This window comes from Sarcophilus harrisii, chromosome 3, assembly GCF_902635505.1.
Source record: "Sarcophilus harrisii chromosome 3, mSarHar1.11, whole genome shotgun sequence".
Classification (NCBI taxonomy): Eukaryota; Metazoa; Chordata; class Mammalia; order Dasyuromorphia; family Dasyuridae; genus Sarcophilus; species Sarcophilus harrisii.
The window spans coordinates 504,540,342-504,556,755 of record NC_045428.1 but is presented as its reverse complement, the minus strand read 5'-3'; the positions used below and the strand labels follow the sequence as shown (position 1 = coordinate 504,556,755).

The window sequence follows — 16,414 nt, the reverse complement described above, 5'->3', positions numbered from 1 at the left end:
TTTTCATCTGCTTCCTCTTATCACCATGTTCTCTTCAGGTGGAAACAGTGAGAAGTAAAGAGGCCCAAAGAAAACAAGATTCCCATTGTGGCCTATGTGTCATTTTTACCCCTAGCATGTACTTACCTCTTACAGGCAGGACAAAATTCATATTAGCACAAATAAACTAGAACTATATAGTGTGGAAAATCCATGGGATATTTATGGGAGTGGGAAAGAAATTTAATAAAAGTCTTTGATTTACATTATTTCTTTGAAAAGAAATGTTTTTCTGTCTTGATTTCTTTTCTGAGAAGGGCCATCTGGTATTGATTCTTTCTATTATTTCTCCATTTCTTTGGTGCAGCTTGGTTGAGTTTTCTTGTTTATAATGGGTTTTCATGTGCGGCTCTCTCTTTCCCCATCCCCCCTTCCCCTCAAATGAGTTCAACAATGTTTATAAAACATCAGCTAACAAGCTTATGCAGTTTTCACTTCTGTGTTCTGAACTTTATTGTCCCGTGTTTTATAAGGCCTGAATGATACCAGCAGGACTTGGAGGGGTTTGTGGAAGAAAAATGAGGAACGGGGGACAAAAACAGATTTAGGTCCTCGGTGGTGAAAATGGGGCAATGTTCTTGGAATATTGGATAGGACTTAAAAACTTATGTGACCAGTGGGGCATGGAGCATGTTGGGAAGAGGGTAGTATTTGCAGCCCTGTGCTTCTTAGTACATGTTTTATCCAGTGCTGCCCAAAGTGCCAGCTTCAAAGGAGTCACTTTTAAGAGCAGAAATATGGCTATTTGGCATAGCTTGTGTGTGTATACAAAAGGGAAGGAGGGAGAGAAAGAGAGAGAGGGAGGTAGGAAGGGAGAGGGAGGGGAGGAGGCAGAAAGAAAAGAAGGAGGAGGAGGAGGAAGAGGGGAAGGAAGGAAGGAAAGAAGGAAGGAAGGGAGGGAGGGAGGGAAGGAAGGAAGGAAGGAAGGAAGGAAGGAAGGAAGGAAGGAAGGAAGGAAGGAAGGAAGGAAGGAAGGAAGGAAACGACAGAACACCTGGAACATACTCAGTGCACAATGAATGCTTATTGAATTGAATTAGAAGGCATCTTAAAGATTATCATATTCAGTCTTTATCTTCCGGATGATACAAAAAAAAGGTTCATTCATTTAATCAAGGTCATACAAAGTATAGAACCAGTTGTTTCAAACTCCATTTACTCAAAGTCCGATGTTTTTTCGGGTACCTGTTTCTGCTTCTCAAGGAACTTTTGATTTCCTGGTCTAACCATCCTATTTTACAGCAAGGAAACTGAGCCCCAGAGATATTCAAGGACTTTCCAAGAAGAACACAAGTTAATAGAAAGGCTAAAATTCTAACCAAACTTCTGTCTCCAAATCTAATTTCTTTCCACTCTCACCACACCCAGAACCTTCATTTTATATATTAGGATACTGAAACTCAGGAGCACAACTGTCTAAGGTCTCTCAGACAATAATTGGCAGAGATCATGGGTTTCAAAGGTTTTTTGACTCCCAGAATAGTGTCTCTTTGCAATAACCCTTCAAAGCCAAGATATCTTGAGTTTAAAAGCTTTTATGTTTAATCTTCTCCTGGGATTCTTGTCTCCTGTGCTGAATCCCAAGAGATTCTAGCCAAGCTTTTGAACGTGAGTTTTTTGAAGAGGCTCATTTCAGCATTGAAAAAAAAAAAGGATTATAATAAACAGGGTGTTCTAACACACACATATTCCTGTCCCCCTGCCCGTAGGCTAATCCTTGACACTGCAGCAGGGGTATATCCTGAGCTTCCTTCTCTCTAGTTTGAAGTCCTCTTTAAAACTTAACCTTCTCCCCAGTATCCTTGTCCCACAGTCTACCCCATTGCCAAGTCGACCTTCAGAAGAGATGATTAATTGCCTTAAGGTAGTTTCTTGTCAGTAACTTGGTGATCTTTGTTCCCTGCCAGAACCATCTGCTGAGATCATAGGAGGCTGTTTGCCTATTTCCCAGCTCTTTCCGTCCTTATTAAGGCTAAGGAAGACCAGGGGCCGGGGCTCCCAGGGCCTCATGTTCAAATTGGTATTCTCATTCCCAGCTCACTAAGAGTGGAGATTTATATACTGATCCAGCCCAGCATCCCAGGATCCTCAAAGGTTGCTCCAGCTGAGAGCAGAGAACCAGGAATTCACAGAAAGACAAATATCTCAAATGTCTCAAGATAGTAATTGCTAAGTTCTTTGCTGTCAAGTTGGATGACTAACTGGATCTAGGGAATTAACAGAATAACTTAATGTGGCCAACATTTTTCTTTCTGGGTTTTAGGATTTGAAACTAGTCACTAATCTTTTTTTCTCCCCCAAATTACCAGTGTCCAAGAGGTCAATCTTGAAGAATTATCATGTTGTCTCCAGGCATAGCCATAAAAAGGATTCTTTATTCTCATTCTCTCTCTCTCTCTCTCTCTCTCTCTCTCTCTCTCTCTCTCTGCCTCTCTCCTCCTCTCTCCTCTCTCTCTCCTGCCTCTGCCTCCTCTCTCTCTCTCTCTCTTCTCTCCCTGCCTCTCCTCTCTCCTCTCTCTCCTCTCTCTCTCTCTCTTCTCTTGCCTCCTCCTTCTCTCTCTCTCTCGTCTCTGCCTCTCTCCTTCTCTCTCTCTCTCTCGTCTCTGCCTCTCTCTCTCTCTCTCTCTCTCTCTGCCTCTCTCTCTCTCTCTCTCTCTCTCTCTGCCTCTGCTTTCATTCTTTCCATTGTCCTTCCCTTTTTCCTACATTTTTTTTTCTTTCTTCACATCCATTCTAATGAAGTTGCCTAGGGATTCCCAGCCTCAATAAATTGTTGCATTTCAGAGCTAAATACATCGATTTGGAGTCGGAGGAACTAGACAAATCTCAGCCTTGTAACTTAATGCACCAACAAGATCTTGGGCAAAATCACTTCACACCCACTGCTGGGTCTCATCTTTGTCATCTGAATAATAAGAGGGAGTCTGATTACAAATCCTGTGATAAATTACATAACACACCTACACACACACACACACACACACACACACACACACACACACACTGAATTCCTAGGTCTGTATCTTACCATGGAATGGGAGTGACCTGAATTTCTGTAATAGGAGGTGGCTGGACCCCATTGCCTCCAGAATCCCTTACATCTCTGAATCTATGAAGTTATAATCCTATTCTCAAAATGGAACAAAAATTGCTTGCAATTCTATGGAGCTGGGAAGACTTTGCTTGTGGACCTGGTAATGGATCATATATCTAATGTCCAAGGATCAACCTAACTACACTGGAGAATTTCTGCACCAGATTGGGGATTAATTTCTTTAGCCACAGCAACTCCCAAAGACCATCTATTAAGTCATAGTGAGGCTGTGATCTGCCTTGGTAGAAGGCAGTAAAATCTCAAAGATAAAATCACAAATTCCTAAAATTTATACCAAAGACTTGAATTTGTTCTCTGAATTCTCCCCCATATCCCTAAATGGGGACCATTCAAACTGGTACCATTCAAACCTTAAGAAACAGAACTAGTAACTTTTCACTAGAAGAGAAAAAAGAATAATAGTCTTTGGTGAGAGTTGGAGGGTAGCATAAGGTATTCTTAGCCAGGTGGTCCAATGGACAGAGCACTGGATCTGGAATGAGGAAAACTTGAATTCAAATTCTGTCTCAGACATTTACTAGTCTTGGAATTCTAGCTAAGTCATGTAATAGTTCTCAAGCTCAGTTTCCTTATCTGCAAAATGGGACTACCAACGACTTACTTGACTTAGATAAAGAGTTTTTCAAGCCTTTAAAGTACTATATAAATGCTAGCTGTCATCGTCATTATCATCATCCACACAGAGAATTAAACCGTTGATGGTTTCTTAAGTTTTGTACTTGAATTTGGAAATAATAAAGGAGAAAATATATAACTACCTCTGGCAACATGGGATTTGAAGTTAAAAATATTACCATGATGGGATCTTCCAAAATCATTGATAAACCTTAGCTGTTGTCTTCTGTATTTTTGTCTTCTGTATTTTTGTGCTTAAGGGCAGGGACTGCCTTGCCTTTGCATTGTATCCCCAGAACTTAACATGTGGTGAGCACATAGTAAATGTCATTCATTCAGCCATTCTAGAACCATAGCCCCAGTGCTCATAAGGCAGCTTCAAAGAGACTTTGAGTTGGTGACCTTTCTCCTTTTGCAATGCAGTGGATTGCCTGGATCCCACCTGCTCTGGACGAGGAGTCTGCGTCCGAGGTGAGTGCCATTGCTCCGTTGGCTGGGGAGGAACCAGCTGCGAGACACCAAGGGCCACATGTTTGGACCAGTGTTCAGGCCACGGAACCTTTCTTCCTGACACGGGAATCTGCAACTGTGATCCCAATTGGACCGGACATGACTGTTCAATTGGTGAGTGTATATCTGCCTTGGGGAGAGGGGAGAAGGGGAGGGTCTTTTGAGAGAGGGATTTCAGCTTACAAGTGTTACACGTTGGTAAGGCATTAGGGCAGCCCCATTCTCAGTTATTCATGGATTTCCATGGCTCTTGTTATTCTCCCTCCTTCTATCTCCCTGCCTTATAGTGTTAAAGTCAGAGAATATGCATGCAAACCTACTTCTGATGGAGGTCATTTATGGTCTTCAATTATTTATCTATAAAATGAGAGGGTTGGACTAGATCAGATTAAACTCTTTCTACTTGCAACCCCTTTTCACCCAAGAAATTTTTATGCGACCTTGGGTATACAATATATAAAATAGGTACACAAATCAAACATTTACTGATAATAAATCATGATTTTATGACTCCCACATTCAATTACAAGATCACATGGAGGTCATGACCCACAATTTAAGAAGCTGGGGACTAAATGGTTTCTGAGGTCTAGTTCAAGATCTTTGATCCTATATCAATTCCTGTAAGAATTGGCACAATCTGCACCCTCTACAAAATCACAAAAACCAGAATTGTTTCATGCTAAGGAGAGAGGGCAACTGTCTAGACCAGGGCCATCATCACTTTCATTTACGGCTTCTCTCAGCTGCAGAAATAAAACAGCAAAAGAGGCAGTGCTGAGTGAGTGATCTAATTATTGAGGGTCCTTCCCTCTGGAATGCCAGGAAAGGTCAGTTACTACGGAGTGTCCAAATTTTAGGAAACTTTGCTCGGAACTGGAGGCTCAGGAAAATTCCCATCTCCCATCTGATTCACCTTCTTTCTTATCCATTGTGGGTTCTTTGGTATCTCTCTGGATTCTGATGACACTGGACCCAGGCCCATGTGTGGCCAATGTATGCACCTGGAGGAGGTAGGATCCTCTAGTACAGTGGCTCTCAAACTTTTGTTTTCAGTATCTTTATCCTATTAAAAATTATTGAGGATCTCTCTAAAGCGTTTTTGTTTATCTGGATTATATTTTAGACATTTACCATATTGGAAATAAAAACTATTTTTGAATTTGTAGACCTTCTAAAAGGGTTTCAGAGATCCCCAGCATTCTCTAGACCATAGTTTGAGAACCACTACTCTAGTGGAAGTTATTCTTCCTTGGTAGGCTCTCAGGAACAAGGTGGGTGCCAGGTGAACCTTGGACTTCTCCAGTTATCATATCTGCTAGTAGGTTTCTGAGATGCTTCCTGTGTTTCTTCTGGAGAAGGCACTCCTTCAGAAGAGGCAAAATGTCATTCACCTTGCACCTGTATTTATTAATTGACAGACTGTTACATGATGTGGATGGTTCTCTAGGATGCTGTCAGGAATCCATTGTTAATGTTAGCCAAATAACCTTTGGCAAGCATTTCTCTCTAGGTCTCAGTTTATTTCTCTGTAAAAGAAGGCTGTAATTTCTAAACTCCCTTTTGCAGTTCTAATATTCTATGTTATAGTTTACCTTCTTTCTCCAATAGTTCATGATTCTGTGGTCCAGGGTCTGGTAGGGGGAAAGACTGAAACCATTTATTATAGATTCCAGTTGCTGATTCATCCCTACCCTCCTTGAGCTGGAGAGAGCATCCATACCCAGGCTCAGACCAGCTTTTATCCTTCTTTGTTAAGCATATATGAGGACATGATTGCAAACACAGATGTGTAGGGCCACGTAAATAATTCCTTTTATATTGCTCTGTTTATGGCCTTATAATAAACAGCCCTCTTAAAGTGGCGTAGACTTGCTATTGTTCATTATGTAGCGATGAAGCTAATTTATATCTGGCGTATAGCTGTCTATTGCATTGTTAATCCTTGATGAAGTTACGTAGGTTCCAATGGATGCAGTTATGTTTTTTGTGCAAGATTACTAAGTATTCTTTGCTTGGGCTCATAAAAGGAGACAGCATAGTCATTAGGGAGGGATTGCTTTTAGAGCCCCAAGGCCTGTTCTTCCTCAGTACTCTGGACGCAGATCCCAGTGATGTTCATTAGACACACGCATGTTGCTTTATATGAAAATAAAGTCTTGTGCCTAGAAATGGCACTCAGTTGGGCGAGGGAAAAGAAAGAGTGATTTGGGAGCACAGATCCCAAGTCATTCATCTATTTCCAGTATTCTCTTGTGTCACATGGTCCTCTCCAGCTCAAGGCCCCTCATTTATAATTTATGTGAAAATTAGTGGTTTTCCTGCAACCTTATCCCATTTGGTTCTCACAACCCTTGCCATTAGATTAGTAGAAGTCCAGAAACTGAGTATGAATCCTCTTTTGGCCGTGTATAACTCTGAGTATTTAACTTTCTTACATCTTAGTTTATCCATCCATGACATTGATGAGTTAGAACCAAAGGTCCCTAAGGACCTTTGAGGGCCTTGAATGTATTCCATGCCTTGAATATACTCTCTTCTCCCCTCTAGCCCCAAGAATTAAATCCTAGCTTCCTTCAAAGCTCAGCCTTGTTCTTCTTTCTAAAAGACTTTTGTGATTCCTTCAGCTGCCAACCTTTCTATTCCCATCCACTCAAATAACATTGCATTCATGTCCCCTGTCTGTGATCCTGTGGCCCAAAGTATCATCTTTTTTGTCTAAATAGGAAAGAAAACGGTCTTGAGAGGTGACATTGCTTGCCAAAAGTGACAGTTGTGACATATTTCTTTTCCAATGTCCTGTTGTACTATTATTCCCTTTTGTCGACCTCTCCCTCTCCCTACAGTTATTCCCTAAACTTGGCATCTCTCATTTAGCTTCAGGGATTTTGCCATAGCCTTTAATGTACATGAATTGCAATTCCCTCAGCTGCCAGTACCTCTGTTCCCATCCACCTAAACAACTTTTCATTCACTTTGTATATATTTGTACTTACTCTTATGGATAAATGTTGTTTCCCATATACATACACATATACCCCCCGCATAGAATGTTCATGCTGAAAGAGTACCAGTGATATTACAAAGGTGATGTCTTGATTAATGTAATTTTGTTGTGAGATAGATGTATCCAGAACTTCCTTCTCTCCTGAGCACCAATCTCCCCAACATCCCTTTAGATACCTTAACCTGGATGTACTGTAGGTATCTCAAAATCAATATGTCCAAAACAGAATTCAACATCTCTTCCTCTAAAATCCCCCCTTTTCTCAACCTTCTCTTGCATTCTGAGGTCCCACCATCCTCTCACTTACCCAGATTGATAACATCATTGCTATCTTTGATTCCACACTCACTCACATCCACCTACATAACCCATTTTTTGCCAACATGTGTTATTTTTACTTTCACATCATGCCTCTATTTTCCCCCTTCTCTGCACTCGTACAGACAGGTGGAGACCCTCATCACCTCATGTTTGAACTAGTACCACAGCTTGCTGGTTGGTCTCTTTGACTCAAGTCTCTTTTCACTCCTTGATTCATTTGCCAAATTGATTTTTCCTAAAGCACAGATCTGATCATGTTACCCTTGTATTCAGTGAACTCCATTGACTGCCCATGACCTTCTGGACCAAATAGTCTTCTCTGCTTGATCTGTAAATATTTCCATAACCTGACTTCTTCCTACCTTTTACATCTTCTTAAACTCTGCAGTCTGGTGAAATTGGCCTCCTTCCTATTGTTCAAGCACAATACTTGGTACCCACTCAGTGCCTTTTCATTAGCTGCCCCAACCCATGCTGAAAAGGCTCTCCTTCCTCATTTATATCTCCCGACTCCTTAGGCACTTTACCACTTTATCATAAACATGGAACCCAAAGGGACAGTGATGTCATTTTACATGAAGACTAAAAATATCCACTAGTGGAAAGATTACAGATCTAGAAATCAAATTCCTATTCTTTTGAGGCTATTTATTAGGTAGCCTAGGGCATCTTGATGTCGCAGAGGATAGAGCACTGGTACTTGAGTCAGGAAGATCTAAGATCAAATTTGATTTCATACACTGTTGTGTGACTCTAGATAAGTCATTTAATTCTATTTCCCTCAGTTTTCCCATTTTTAAAATGAGCTGAGGAAGGAAATAGCAAATCACCCTATTATCTTTGCCAAGAAAATCCCAAATGGGATCACAAAGTTGGACATGACCGAAAGCAACTCAACAATAGGGTAGTGGAGGTGTAAATTGAAGATAAAAATAAGTTTCACCACCTACCTAATCACCTGTGTTCTTATTACTATTTACTGAATTCTCATTACAAGTTTAATTAAAATGCACCTCAAACCACTGAGATTCAATAATAATAAGCCAACATATAAGTACTCAATGGCCCATTGACAGGGTGGCCTGGAAGCCGTGGCTTGTCCTGTTGGCAGAATTGCTCACAGAATTGCTTGTCCCCTTGGAAAAGCAAGCTCTCTTTTCATTGAGCAAAGCAAAGTGACTTTTGGTGCAGAGAATAAAGCTTAATGGAACCATCCTGAATCAACACACCCTGCATTAAACAATAAAATCCAGTAATGAAATGAAAGCAAGTGCCTCAGTTTGCTTGGTTGAAACAAAGAAGTCATATTTTTATACAAGTGTTTACTCCATTTCCAGCTTCCCGAAGCCTCTCTTTTGAGAAGCCTTCTCTTACTGCCCAAGGGATTAAGCCTGGCTTTTCTCAGGGGCATATTTCATTAAGAGTTGAGCGAGTTCCTCTTTAATGTTCTTACCTGTGCTGAGGTTCTAGGAGTCAGCACAAAGGAGTCCTCAGGAACAGCCCATGCAGGGAATGGATTCTCTCCAATTCTAGGAAGCTTTATTCCTCTACCAGTACCAGTAGCAACCACTGCCACCCAAAGAATCAGCACCATTGTTTAGGAATAATGGGTAGTACAGAAAAGATGTAGCTTTGATGTCAAGAAAACTTCCTAATTGGTGCTGTTCTGATATGGAAGAAATGGACTGCATTCTCTTTTTACTAGAGGTCTATTTTTTAAAGCTAGTTACCTTATATTCATTTTATATTTATAGAGATATTATTTGTTTCTTTCCAACTACTTCCCTTAGAATTAAAGCTCACTGAGGGCAATAATCATCTCACTTTTATTTGTATATCTCCAGTAATTTGCATACAGTAGGCATCTAATAAACTCTATTGATTAATTAAAAGACAGTAATCACATCAGGTCTGTTGTAGAGGAATGGGTTGAAATACATGTCCTTTGAGGTCTCTTAGGAGACTCTGAAATCTGGGGGTGACATTTCCTTCCCTTTCTAATGCCCTTCTCCCTTTGAATCTATTTTTTTCCTTTCTTATATCTTCATTTGGGTGGGGCACCAAGAAGAAGAAGAAGAACTAGCCACTCACCTGAGTGTCCAATAACTGATTATCACTGTGGCTATGTAACCCTTGTATCAAACACTTTCATAATCCAAAGGGTCTGTGGACTGGGAACTTTGGGAACAATGTATGTGCCTTGTTTCCCAATGCACTGAGATCAACTATTCCATTTACAAAACCATAGTTCAACTTATAGAGAAAATGGATTATTTTAGGAAGAAACCAAAACAGAGAACTTTAAATTAATTAGAATTTGAATTAGTCCCAAGATGTAGGTAAATCTCCAAAAGAATTAAAAGTCCCAAATACGAGGACCCTTCTGGAAGAGTCCCTTTCTTAATCTCTCATGCCCAACTTTTCTCTGTAATCAAAGGGGAAAAGGACATTTTTCAATCTACCTCCTCCTCAATGTCCCCCTTTCTCATAACCACTGCCACTTTCTCAGGTAAAGGGAATGAGACAATCCAATGCTTCCCAATCTCTTGATGCTACTTTCCCTCTTCACTTTGCTCTAGTTGTTACCTTTCACTTCACACAGGCTCCTTCCTCATCCTCTTCCTGTTGTTCCCAGTCAACAGCTTCACATATTACCAGGTATATTTTGTTAAAGGGATGCCATCTTTATTCCCCTTCATTAATCAAACAGGAGAGGGAGAACTATAGGGAAAGTATATGTGGGGATAAATAGGAAGTCATAATATTTAACTTTAATTTGACAAGCAATTTATTACTTGGTTTCAAAAAATGAAATGCATGTATACAAGATGGTGTGGGGGGAGGAGTGCAGGTGCATAGACAGAAGTTCACATTCAAAAAACCTGGTGCTTTAGTACCAAAAGCTAAGCTTATTGCAATTTGATGTGAAACAGGCCAGCCAATAGTAATAATTTTAAAAGCAAACAGCCAGAAAAACAGTATGAGTCCCAAAATTATAAAGGTTAAGCTTGCCCCCAAAGAAGAGCTATGAGAAGCCAGCTGCCCTTATCTCTTTGTGGACTTTGAGAGGGATCAATGAGTGGGAATCATTGCATATAATTATAGTTGGAGGAATGGATTTTAGAGATTTTTTTTCCTTTTCTGTTTCTTTTTACAAAAGTCTTGTTTGCCTTAAGCAAAGACTTTGGTGATGGTGGGGGAGGTGGGAATATAGAACTAAATTCAGGTAATACAAGTGAAAATGTCAATAAGATTTATTTTAAAGAAACAACTCCTGTTTATATGCCACTTTAAGATTTAAAACCCTTTCCCCACTAACATCCTGTATGGCTGGTAGTATAATTAGGGTTTTCCTCATTTTACTCAAGAAGTTGTTATCCTATTGAAGTGGGCATCCCACCAATGATTTGGAAGCCATGTTTTCCCATCCTGGGCCCACCATTGTTCATAACTTTCCCCTGGATTAACAATAGGGAATCTACCTCGCATGCTGGGGGCTTGCCTTGATTTCTCTTGACAACTGCAAGACTAGACATAAACCTTCTGGCTGTCCATTGGTCATCACTCATTCTGTCCATATGATCTGCCTTGGTGGAGTCCTTTGTACTGCTTCTTCTTGATAATTACCCACACCCAAAGTGGTACAGCCCAATCATGCCTTTCCCCATTGTCCTTTGGTCATTCTCAGTTCTTTCAGGATATTGTGCTCCATGACTAGCAGCTGTGCAGCAAAACCAAAAGAATATTAATATTAAAAAATGAATCTTTGTTTCACGGAGAAACTTGAATTGATTTTTTAAAAACCTCATGGTTTTTGCCAAATAATCCAGTCTGCTTTTTTTTTTTTTTTTTCCTGTTCAGTTCTGGGTCTGACTCATTGTCCATTTGCAGCATCTGTCTGAAAGAGGCCTGCTGTCATGTAATAATAACTTGCATTTATGTGATGCTGAGAGGGAGGTTTAAAAAGCACTTTACATCCATCATTTTACTTGGTCCTAACATAACCTTATGAGGTAAGCACTATAGGTCTCCTTATCTCCATTTTACAGATAAGAAAAGTGAGGGTCACAGAAGTTAAAAGACTTGTCTGTAATTGCAGAGCCATTAAGTACGTATTAGAGGTGAGATTTGCATATTAATCTTTGCTGGCTCCTTCTGCTACATTCCTGCCACTAGCCGTGCTTCTGGGGCAATCAGAGTTAAGTGACTTTCCCAGGGTCACATAACTAGCATGTATCTGAGATTATATTTGAACTCGGGTCCTGCGGAGACATGATTCACAATTTCAAGTTCATTCTCTCTATACTTCCTCTTAAAAAAAAAAAAAAAAAAACTAATTTCATTTTATGTCTTCCAGCAAGATTAATGTATTTATAGAGCTTCTTTTGAATAAAAGACAACATCTGTTTTTCAGTGAAAATTCCCATCACCTCTTTGTGATTCAGTTATAAAATGGGAACAATCAAAAAACTACCTCCTATCGAGAATTAAATAGTATGACATAAAGCATTTTGTAAGCCTTTTTTAAAAATATTTTATTATTGACTGTTATTATTATTTTCTTACTGTTTATTTGCTTACTGCTGTTTATTCATTGTTATTATTATCTACACCAATCAGAGCCACTATGGAGTAAATTCCTCAAGCATGGGTCAGGAGAGGGAATAATCATTTAGGGAATTTAAACATTAAGAATTAAATTCCTACTGTGTGCCAGATACTGTGTTAAGCCCTTTTATAAACATTTTCTCATGCGAGTTAGATGGCTAGAATAAATAACCTCTGAGTGGCCTTCCAATCTTGTATCCTGAGAACTTAAGATATAATAAATGAACAGTTGACTACAGTTATGTCCATTATCTCTTTGAGTTTCACAGTAACTCTATGAAATTGGTGCTGCAAGTGTTATTAACTTATCCTTCAGAAGGCGAACTCATAAGTAGGACTTGAATTTGGGTTTCTGCCTCTAAATTATTCCTTGATGAGAAAGATGGTCTTTTTCATGGTGACACTTTTCACGGAGTCACAGAGATCCTCCCCAGCACTGCAGAGCCCCAGCATGTCCTAATCAGCCCCCTATCTGATGGGTGGTAATATTAATACTTTTTTGGTTTGCTGAACAGCTGCTGGTCGTGGAGCACTATATTCTGAAAGAACTGAGGATGGCCCAAAGGACAGGGGGAAAAGGCACAATGGGGTTGTACCCCAAGACCACACCACCCCTGTGATAATTTTTGCCTTCTTGGCAGACTTTTAAGACAAACCCCTTTGCTGTGCTCAAGGCCAGCCAAGGACATTGCCCCTCCAGGAGACAGTTCCCCTGCTTCCACCTCCAAGCCATCCCCCTTCCCTTCCCTCCCATGATGGATGCTGCATCTGCCTTTGAATACAATGCAGTTACATGTCACTACAGTGCCCTGATGCCTCCCACTCCCTCCCACAGCCCTGAGTGAGACCGCATGGTTCTTGTCTTTGCTGAGAGCAGCATAAGAACAGAATAGAAAATTAAACTTGGAGATAGAGACCGTGAAATCTGGGTGACCCTTAACTAATTCAGATGCTAACTGCTTTAAAAGGTTTTAGACCATGCTGCTCTTGCCAAAGAAGCTGCTTTGATTGACAGCTTCGTGGTTCTCCAAGAGCTGGCCCCAACTTACCTTTCCCAGTTCTAGTCAAACTAGACTACTTACTGTCTCTCTGAATTGGAATATCCTCCCTGCAAGCCTTTGCTTCCTGCCCCCCCCCCAACATGCCCACCATATCTTCTCACACTTTATCTACATTTGTTGAAATTCTCCCCATACCACAGAGTCTATCTTTAATGGCACCTCTTTCATGAAGTCTGAAATCTATTATTTCTTTATTTCATTAACAAACCTTTTCTCTTCTCAGTTTATGTGTAATATTCAGTTTATCCCTCTCTTTCACTGATCTTACTAAAAAAAATTTTTTTGTATTTAATCAGTCAGTCACCAAACATTTATTAAACACCAACTGTGTGCCTGCTAGGTACTATGCTGGGCCCTGGAGATACAAAGGTTGAAATAATCCCTTCTCAAAAGGAACTTATAATTCTTTTTTAAAAAATTATAGCTTTTTTATTTTCAAAACATATGCATGGATAATTTCCAACATTTACCCTTGCAAAATCTTGTATTACAAATTTTTTCCTTCCCTTACTTCTACCCCTCCCCTAGATGGCAAGTAATCCAATATATGTTAAACATGTGTAATTCTTCTCTACATAGTTCCACAAATATCTTGCTGCTCAAGAAAAATCAGATCAAAAAGAGAAAAAAAAATGAAAAAGAAAACAAAATGCAAGCAAACAACAACAAAAAGAGTGAAAATGCTGTGTTGTCATGTTTAACATGTATTGGTCAACCTGCCATCTGGGGTAGAGGGTGGGGGGAAGGAGGGGGAAAATTGGAACAAAAGGTTGGCAGTTGTCAATGTTATAAAATTACCCATGCATATAACTTATTTTTAAAAAGCTATAATAAAAAAAGAAAGAAAGAAAATGCTATGTTGTGTTCCCTCAGTATTCTCTCTGGGTGCAGATGGATCTCTTCATCCCAAGACCATTAGAACTGGTCCAAATAATTTCATTATTGAAGAGAACCATGTCTATCAGAATTGATCATCATATAGTCTTATTGTTACCATGTATCATGGTCTCCTGGCTCTGGAGCTTATAACTCTAATGGAGAAAGCAAGGAGCATAAAAATGAGTATATATGGAACAAATATAAAATGAAGTTTATTCTGTTGTAATATAGTCTGCTAGTAACCAAGCTCCAAGAGGGCAAGGACTGTGTCTTATCTAAATTCTGTTTCTACTCTGTTGCTTAGTCATTTTCAGTCACATCTGACTCTGTGACCCCATTTGGAGTTTTCTTGGCAAAAATACTGGAGTGGTTTGTCATTTCCTTTTTCAGCTCATTTTACAGTGAAGTGACTTACCCATGATCACACAGCTAGGAAATATCTGAGGGTTTGAGCTAGGTTTTCCTGCCTCCAGGGCTGGCACTCTATCCACTGCACCACTTAGCTCTCCATTCCTACCGTATAGCATATATGCATATGGCAGACACTTCTAAATGCTGGCCAGGTTGAACTGGAGCCTTTGGCTGACCCTGTGTTCTCCCTCAGACTTTCCTGGGCTCCTGGGGTGTCTGGTCTGAAGTTAGAAGACCTTGATTTGAGTCTCATCTCCATGACCCTGGGCACTCATTGAGCCTGTTTTCTCATAAAATGTTGACAAGAATCCCTATTTTATGGCCGGCAGCTGCTGTACAGAAAGCGCTACAGAAATGTGAGCTGTTTTATGCATTCCTCATTTTTAGTGCGATCCATTCTCTCTCTCTGAGTGTGTTTTGCTTAAATAACTTTTCTAGGCTGCTGTCTGGTTTTTTTTACTCTGTAGGATTAGAAAAACTACATAGCTGAGATTCTCCCCTTGAAATGTACATTCATAAAAATTTTTAAAATATACATTCATGCAGATGCGTTGTCACTTTTATAATTTCAGTAATTCTGTTTACAGGAAAACTATAGAGGTTCATTTGAATCAATCAAGCATTTACAGAGTGCCTAATATGTGCTAGTCATTGTGTAGGTGAGCAGCTAGGTAGCACAATGGGATAGAGTGCCAGTCCTGGAGTCAGAAGCACCTGAGTTCAAATGCAGCCTCAGACACTTCCGAGCTGTGTGAAACTGGGATAGTCGCTTCATGCTGTTTTCCTCAGTTTTCTCATCTGTAAAATGAGCTGGAAAAGGTAATGGCAAACTACTCCAGTATCTCTGCTAAGAAAACTCCAAATGGATCAGATACACATGACATACTAATCAAGACCTATAGTAATCAAGTATTTGATAAACCCCCAAACTTCAGTTTCTGGAATAAAAACTCATTATTTGACAATAATTGCTGGGAAAACTGGAAAATATGTCAGAAACTCAGCATAGGCTTACATCTCACACCCAGTACCAAAATAAGTTCAAAATGGGTACATGATTTGGGCATAAAGGGTGATACCATAAACAATAGGAGAGCAAGAGATAATTTATCTAATAGATGTTTGGAGAAGGGAAGAATTTATGACAAAGAAGAACTAGAGAACATTATGAAAGGCTAAATGGACAACTTTGATAACATTAAATTAAAAAGGTTTTACATAAACAAAATCAATAGAAACAAGATTGAAAAAGAAGTACAAAGCTGGGGGAAAATCTTTATAGCCAGTGTTTCTGATAAAAGTATCATTTCTAAAATATATAAGGAACTGTGTCAAATTTATAATAATACATGCTCACACTTAAATGGTAGTAGTCATAATAGTAGTGGTGATGGTGGTAATATATATGTAATCTTTTAGACTTTCCAGAGCACTTTACAAATATGTCTCTCTTGATCCTCACAACCACTTTGGAAGGTAGGTGTTTTTATTTCTCCTCTTTTACAGATGAGGAAACTGAGACAGAAAATAAATAATTTGAGCAAAATCATACAGCTAATAATAGTCTGAGGCTAGATTTGACTTCTGGACTTCCTGACTTTCACTAGGTACAAAAGATATAATCAATAAGTCTAAGATAACTTGGGGAAAGAGGTAAATTAGCTGGAAAAACAGAAGAATCAGGAAAGGTCCCCTGAAGGAAATGATGCTTGAATTAAAGTTTAGAATAGCTAGGAGTTCCAAGGGACAGAGGTGAAGATGAAATCAGTGAAGATGAAATCAATATTTAGGTCTCCTAAAAAGGGACCTGGTTTTTAGGACACCTTAGTATCTATTTTTCTTTGAACA

The 16,414-nt window shown here is 39.6% G+C and overlaps 1 protein-coding gene across 5 annotated transcripts in view; it reads left to right on the top strand.

The window, feature by feature from the left end:
• Positions 1-16,414, top strand: part of TENM4 (teneurin transmembrane protein 4) — a 1,164,499-nt gene that overhangs the window by 948,173 nt on the left and 199,912 nt on the right. For all 5 annotated transcript variants that reach the window (XM_031963708.1, XM_031963710.1, XM_031963707.1 and 2 more), the window contains one exon: positions 4,193-4,393. In XM_031963708.1, coding sequence (XP_031819568.1) covers positions 4,193-4,393 — 201 coding nt within the window. The remainder of the gene's footprint in view (positions 1-4,192; positions 4,394-16,414) is intronic.